The sequence below is a fragment of the Chlorocebus sabaeus genome, chromosome 6 (assembly GCF_047675955.1).
Source record: "Chlorocebus sabaeus isolate Y175 chromosome 6, mChlSab1.0.hap1, whole genome shotgun sequence".
Taxonomy (NCBI): Eukaryota; Metazoa; Chordata; class Mammalia; order Primates; family Cercopithecidae; genus Chlorocebus; species Chlorocebus sabaeus.
This window is the reverse complement of record NC_132909.1, coordinates 5,054,783-5,062,806: the sequence shown is the minus strand read 5'-3', so window position 1 is coordinate 5,062,806 and position 8,024 is coordinate 5,054,783. Positions and strand designations below refer to the sequence as shown.

The following is an 8,024-nucleotide window of genomic DNA, read 5'->3' as shown; positions in this document are numbered from 1 at the left end:
AATAAAGGTAACTTTTCAAAGCATACTAAATGCTATGCAAGTTATGAAGGTCTCTAACAGCATTAATTGATTTAAATCCTCTTGAGCTAAATTATTACACCTTTTCATACCACAACAAAGGGCTGAAGAGGTTTACATATCTATCCCTCACTCACACAGAAAACAAATATAAGAGGCAGAATCTGAACCTGCCTGTGCAGCCTAAGATGCCATGTTCATAGCATTAAGCACCACTGGCCACCCAGGGCAGGACAGATTATAAGTCACAGCAAGTACCAGGAATGTAGGAAGCAATGTTTCAAGGCAGATATGGGACTTGAGCTGTGTCACCTATAGTGTGACAGCACCACTGCTCTCAGATAGCATGAGTCACCTTGTCTTGCACATGTTGTTTAGACAGTGACCAAATCATGTTGCTGTCCTGCGTAAGCTGTCCTGTGTATAAGCATTCTTTACACAGTGTGTGCAATGAAGTGTATAAAGTCATTCTTTACACAGTGTGTGCAATGAAGGGATGTTATTCAGTGCTAAAAAGAAATGAGCTGTCAAGGTATAAAAAGACATGGAAGAAATTTAAATGCACATTATTAAGTGAAAGAAGCCAACCTGACAAGGCCATATACCATATGGTTCCAACTATATGACATTCTGGAAAAGGCAAATCTGTGGAGATAGTAAAGAGATCAGTGGTTGCCAGGTGCCAGGGGGAGGGAGAGGTGAACAGACAGAGCACAGATTCTTTTTAAATTATTATTATTATTGTAATACTTTAAGTACTAGGGTACATGTGCACAACGTGCAGGTTTGTTACATATGTATACATGTGCCATGTTGGTGTGCTGCACCCACTAACTCATCATTTACATTAGGTATATCTCCTAATGCTATCCCTTCCCTCTCCCCCCTTCCCACAATAGGCCCTGGTGCATGATATTTCCCTTCCTGTATCCAAGTGATCTCATTGTTCAATTCCCACCTATGAGTGAGAACTTGCGACAGTTTGCTGAGAATGATGGTTTCCAGCTGCATCTGTGCCCTTACAAAGGGCACGAACTCATCCTTTTTTATGGCTGCATAGTATTCCATGGTGTATATGTGCCAGATTTTCTTAATCCAGTCTGTCACTGATGGACATCTGGGTTGATTCCAAGTCTTTGCTATTGGGAATAGTGCTGCAATAAACATATGTGTGCATGTGTCTTTACAGCAGCATGATTTATAATCCTTTGGGTATATACCCATTAATGGGATGGCTGGGTCAAATGGTATTTCTAGTTCCAGATCCTTGAGGAATTGCCACACTGTTTTCCACAATGGTTGAACTAGTTTACAGTCCCACCAACAGTGTAAAAGTGTTCTTATTTCTCCACATCCTCTCCAGCACCTGTTGTTTCCTGATTTTTTTTATGATTGCCATTCTAACTGGTGTGAGATGGTATCTCATTGTGGTTTTGATTTGCATTTCTCTGATGGTGAGTGATGATGAGCATTTTTTCATGTGTCTGTTGGCTGCATAAATGTCTTCTTCTGAGAATTGTCTGTTCATATCCTTTGCCCACTTTTTGATGGGGCTGTTTTTTTCTTGTAAATTTGAGTTCTTTGTAGGTTCTGGATATTAGCCCTTTGTCAGATGAGTAGATTGCAAAAATTTTCTCCCATTCTTTTGGTTGCCTGTTCACTCTGATCGTAGTTTCTTTTGCTGTGCAGAAGCTCTTTAGTTTCATTAGATCCCATTTGTCAATTTTGGCTTTTGTTGCCATTGCTTTTGGTGTTTTAGACATGAAGTCCTTGCCCATGCCTATGTCCTGAATGGTATTACCTAGGTTTTCTTCTAGGGTTTTTATGGTTTTAGGTCTAACATTTAAGTCTCTAATCCATCTTGACTTAATTTTCGTATAAGGAGTAAGGAAAGGATCCAGTTTCAGCTTTCTACTTATGGTTAGCCATTTTTCCCAGAACCATTTATTAAATAGGGACTCTTTTCCCCGTTTCTTGTTTTTGTCAAAGATCAGATGGTTGTAGATGTGTGGTATTGTTTCTGAGGGCTCTGTTCTGTTCCACTGGTCTATATCTCTGTTTTGGTACCAGTACCATGCTGTTTTGGTTACTATAGCCTTGTAGTATAGTTTGAAATCAGGTAGCGTGATGCCTCCAGCTTTGTTCTTTTGGCTTAGGATTGTCTTGGCAATGTGGAGTCTTTTTTGGTTCCATATGAACTTTAAAGCAGTTTTTTCCAATTCTGTGAAGAAAGTCATTGGTAGCTTAATGGGGATGGCATTGAATCTATAAATTACCTTGGGCAGTATGGCCATTTTCATATTGATTCTTCCTATCCATAAGCATGGTATGTTCTTCCATTTGCTTGTGTCCTCTTTTATTTCACTGAGCAGTGGTTTGTAGTTCTCCTTGAAGAGGTCCTTTACATCCCTTGTAAGTTGGATTCCTAGGTATTCTATTCTCTTTGAAGCTATTGTGAATAGTTCATTAATTCATGATTTGGCTCTCTGTCTGTTACTTATATATAACAATGCTTGTGATTTTTGCACATTGATTTTGTATCCTGAGACTTTGCTGAAGTTGCTTATCAGCTTAAGGAGATTTTGGGCTGAGACAATGGGGTTTTCTAAATATGCAATCATGTCATCTGCAAACAGGGACAATTTAACTTCTTCTTTTCCTAACTGAATACCCTTTATTTCTTTCTCTTGCCTGATTGCCCGCCCTAGCCAGAACTTCCAACACTATGTTGAATAGGAGTGGTGAGAGAGGGCATCCCTGTCTTGTGCCAGTTTTCAAAGGGAATGCTTCCAGTTCTTGCCCATTCAGTGTGATATTGGCTGCGGGTTTGTCATAAACAGCTCTTATTATTTTGAGATATGTTCCATCAATACCGAATTTATTGAGAGTTTTTAGCATGAAGGGCTGTTGAATTTTGTCAAAGGCCTTTTCTGCATCTGTTGAGATAATCATATGGTTTTTGTCTTTGGTTCTGTTTATATGATGGATTACATTTATTGATTTGCATATGTTGAACCAGCCTTGCATCCCAGGGATGAAGCCCACTTGATCATGGTGGATAAGCTTTTTGATGTGCTGCTGATTCGGTTTGCCAGTATTCTATTGAGGATTTTTGCATCAATATTCATCAGGGATATTGGTCTAAAATTCTCTTTTTTTGTTTTGTCTCTGCCAGGCTTTGGTATCAGGATGATGTTGGCCTCATAAAATGAGTTAGGGAAGATTCCCTCTTTATCTATTGATTGGAGTAGTTTCAGAAGGAATGGTACCAGCTCCTCCTTGTACCTCTGGTAGAATTCAGCTGTGAATCCGTCTGGACCTGGACTTTTTTTGGTTGGTAGGCTATTAATTATTGCCTCAATTTCAGAGCCTGCTATTGGTCTATTCAGGGATTCAACTTCTTCCTGGTTTAGTCTTGGGAGAGTGTAAGTGTCCAGGAAATTATCCATTTCTTCTAGGTTTTCTAGTTTATTTGCGTAGAGGTGTTTATAGTATTCTCTGATGGTAGTTTGTATTTCTGTGGGGTCTTGGTGATATCCTCTTTATCATTTTTTATTGCAACTATTTGATTCTTCTCTCTTTTCTTCTTTATTAGTCTTGCTAGTGGTCTATCAATTTTGTTGATCTTTTCAAAAAACAAACTCCTGGAGTCATCGATTTTTTGGAGGGTTTTTTGTGTCTCTATCTCCTTCAGTTCTGCTCTGATCTTAGTTATTTCTTGCCTTCTGCTAGCTTTTGAATGTGTTTGCTCTTGCTTCTCTAGTTCTTTTAATTGTGATGTTAGGGTGTCAATTTTAGATCTTTCTGGCTTTCTCTTGTGGGCATTTAGTGCTATAAATTTCCCTCTACACACTGCTTTAACTGTGTCCCAGGGATTCTGGTATGTTTTATCTTTGTTCTCATTGGTTTCAAAGAACATCTTTATTTCTGCCTTCATTTCGTTATGTACCCAGTTGTTGTTGGACCTGTTGGAGCAGGTTGTTCAGTTTCCATGTAGTTGAGCGGTTTTGATTGAGTTTCATAGTCCTGAGTTCTAGTTTGATTGCACTGTGGTCTGAGAGACAGTTTGTTATAATTTCTTTTTTTACATTTGCTGAGGAGTGCTGTACTTCCAACTACGTGGTCAATTTTGGAATAAGTGTAATGTGGTGCTGAGAAGAATGTATATTCTGTTGATTTGGGGTGGAGAGTTCTGTAGATGTCTATTAGGTCTGCTTGGTGCAGAGTTGAGTTCAATTCCTGGATATCCTTGTTAACTTTCTGTCTCGTTGATCTGTCTAATGTTGACATTGGGGTGTTAAAGTCTCCCATTATTATTGTATGAGCGTCTAAGTCTCTTTGTAAGTCTCTAAGGACTTGCTTTATGAATGTGGGTGCTCCTGTATTGGGTGCATATATATTTAGGATAGTTAGTTCTTCCTGATGAATTGATCCCTTTACCATTATGTAATGGCCTTCTTTGTCTCTTTTGATCTTTGATGGTTTAAAGTCTGTTTTATCAGAGACTAGGATTATAACCCCTGCTTTTTTTTGTTTTCCATTTGCTTGGGAGATATTCCTCCATCCCTTTATTTTGAGCCTATGTGCATCTCTGCATGTGAGATGGGTCTCCTGAATACAGCAAACTGATGGGTCTTGACTCTTTATCCAATCTGCCAGTCTGTGTCTTTTAATTGGACCATTTAGTCCATTTACATTTAAGGTTAATATTGTTATGTGTGAACTTGATCCTGTCATTATGATATTAGCTGGTTATTTTGCTCATTAGTTGATTCAGTTTCTTCATAGTGTTGATGGTCTTTACAATTTGGTATGTTTTTGCAGTGACTGGTACTGGTTGTTCCTTTCCATGTTTAGTGCTTCCTTCAGAAGATCTTATAAGGTGACAAAATATCTCAGCATTATCTTGTCTGTAAAGGATTTTATTTCTCCTTCACTTATGAAGCTTAGTTTGGCTGGATATGAAACTCTGGGTTGAAATTTTTTTTCTTTAAGAATGTTGAATATTGGCCCCCACTCTCCTCTGGCTTGTAGGGTTTCTGCCAAGAGATCTGCTGTTAGTCTGATGGGCTTTCCTTTGTGGGTAACCTGACCTTTCTCTCTGGCTGCCCTTAACATTTTTTCCTTCATTTAAACTTTGGTGAATCTGACAATTATGTGTCGTGGAATTGCTCTTCTCGAGGATTATCTTTGTGGCGTTCTCTGTATTTCCTGAATTTGAATGTTGGCCTGCCTTACTAGGTTGGGGAAGTTCTCCTGGATGATATCCTGCAGAGTGTTTTCCAACTTGGTTCCATTTCCCCCTTCACTTTCAGGCACACTAATCAGATGTAGATTTTGTCTTTTCACATTATCCCATATTTCTTGGAGGCTTTGTTCATTTCTTTTTACTCTTTTTTCTCTACACTTCTCTTCTTGCTTCATTTCATTCATTTGATCTTCAATCACTGATACTCTTTCTTCCAGTTGATCGAGTCGGTTACTGAAGTTTGTGCATTTGTCATGTAATTCTTGTGTCATGGTTTTCATCTCTTATCAGTTCTTTTATGGTCTTCTCCGCATTGATTACTCTAGTTATCCATTCATCCATTCTTTTTTCAAGGTTTTTAGTTTCTTTGCGCCGGGTACGTAGTTCCTCCTTTAGCTCTGAGAAGTTTGATCGACTGAAGCCTTCTTCTCTCAACTCGTCAAAGTCACCCTCCGTTCAACTTTGTTCCATTGCTGGCGACGAGCTGCGTTCCTTTGGAGGGGGAGATGCGCTCTGATTTTTTGAATTTCCAGCTTTTCTGCACTGCTTTTTCCCCATCTTTATGGTTTTATCTGCCTTTCGTCTGTGATGATGGTGACATATTGATGGGGTTTTGGTGTGGGTGTCCTTTCTGTTTGTTAGTTTTCCTTCTAACAGTCAGGACCCTCAGCTGCAGGTCTGTTGGAGTTTGCTTGAGGTCCACTTTATATTACTGCTGAGTAACAATCTGAAAAGCCTCCCCTTTAGACACACACATGTGGCAAAAGCAGAACTGAAGGAATGGCCAAGGGGCTTGAACAAGTAGAGAGACTGACAGTCTTTGAAATTTCAGGGAACCCCAGATACATCTGGGGGGAGCCATTGTTTTCCCATTTTCCTGAAAAGTTCTCGCAGGTATAAGAAATGGGAATAGAAACTGAATAGGTTCTGGAGCCAGGGCTACAAAGGCCCCAGCTCTGATCTGCACAGACTGAAAACCACATATCAGATGAAATTACATACACAAAAAGACAGTCCTTAAAAATAGCCATCTCGGTCCCTCTCAAAACCAAAACACCAAAATGATCAGAGGGGCCAAACAGAGTATTGCAGGTCATGATAGTACCTTTGCTTTTGTGTCTGCATGAGTTGGGGCATCATGGGAGAGTGGGAGTTCAACATTTTACACATTTGAATAACTGTGTTGGGGGACAGTGGGAGGGGGTGTGGACTTTAATTTGAGAGCTCATAAGAAATAAACTTTTGTATTCCCACTGATCTTTCCCATTTGCAGAGTTTCCCAAACAATATTCAATGGAGTAGCTTACTCTGTGGCCATCCGAGTGCTTATTTGTGCTCACATTCCAACCTACCTGATTTTTCCACTATTTTCACTTCACTCTCCATAGTCTAGGACTCTTTCCTATGCTCCAAAAATGAAGATAATATTCAGCTCAGGAAAGATTTCAACTTATAAAGAAAAAAGGAACATGGTGTGTTGTGCTTTTCCTGGATACATTCCCAGCCCTTTGTTCAGCTATGAAGAGAGGATATTACAGATGGGTCTGGAAAACTATTTCCCAAAACGATTTAATAAATCAGTCAACTAACTGCCTTCTTCTGAATGCTTAGGGATTATTTTAAATATGCAGACTCTGAAAAAACTACTGACTCAAAGGCACGGGGATAAACCCGTGATACCAGATACTCTAAAGTGTTTTCCATAAGGTTTTGTAAGTACTGATGTTCTGGAACCACCACTCGTCAAACCTGGTTATGTGCAGAACTTCTGACGAAAGGGGAAGTTTAAAGTCTATATGTCACATTATGAAGCATTTCCACTCTGAATCAAAAAGTTTCAATCTCCCCTTTCAGAACAGGGATCGGATTCAGACAAGCATATTGGGGGCTCCCAAGAGACTCACAAGGAGAAATGTAAAGATGTACAAGGGTGGTTACCGTATTCTGGAAGGACGTTATCCTCATCCAGAGAGAGCAGGTTCCTGTAGTTCTCCAACATCACATCCCTGTACAAGGCCCTCTGGGCAGGGTCCAGGCACTCCCACTCCTCTTGAGAGAATTCTATGGCCACATCCTTGAATGTAAACAGTCCCTGAAATAAAAACACACTTCACCAAGTGGACACAGGAGAATTTCTTATTTTCACACAAAATGACAGAAAAGACGTGTAAATATTCACTTGGCCAGAGTGATGTGACTGATTTATGTGAGTTAATGTAAGCAACTTATATATCCCTGATTTTATTTTTTTAAACTGAGATGAAATTCACGTAACATAAAATTAGCTATTTTAGGCTGGGTGCAGTGGCTCACACCTGTAATTTCAGCACTTTGAGAGGCTGAGGCAGGAGGACCTCTTGAGCTCAGGAGTTTGAGACCAGTCTGGGCAACAAAGTGAGACTCCATCTCTACCAAAAATTTTTTAAAAATTAGCTGGGCACAGTGGCATGGGCCTGTGGTCCCCATTACTCAGGAGGCTGAGGTGGGAGGATCACCTGTGCCTGGGAGGTGGAGACTACAGTAAGCAGTGATCATGCCACTGCACCCCAGTCTGGGTGACAGAGCAAGACTTCACCTCAAAATAAAACAAATAAATTAGCCATTTTAAAGTATAATTCAGTGGCATTTAGTACATTCACAAAGTTATACACCACCACCTCTGTCTAGTTCAAAAACATTTTTATCATCTCCAAAAGAAATGCCGTACCCATTAAGCAGTCACTCCCCATGTGACTTTAACATAAGATAAGCTTAACCA

At 39.8% G+C, this 8,024-nt stretch overlaps 1 protein-coding gene across 2 annotated transcripts in view; it reads right to left on the bottom strand.

Moving 5' to 3' along the window:
- The window catches only part of ZNF677 (zinc finger protein 677), a 35,688-nt gene that overhangs the window by 16,677 nt on the left and 10,987 nt on the right, over positions 1–8,024 (bottom strand). For both annotated transcript variants that reach the window (XM_007997876.3, XM_007997877.3), the window contains exon 4: positions 7,205–7,358. In XM_007997876.3, the coding sequence (XP_007996067.3) occupies positions 7,205–7,358 (154 nt within the window). The remainder of the gene's footprint in view (positions 1–7,204; positions 7,359–8,024) is intronic.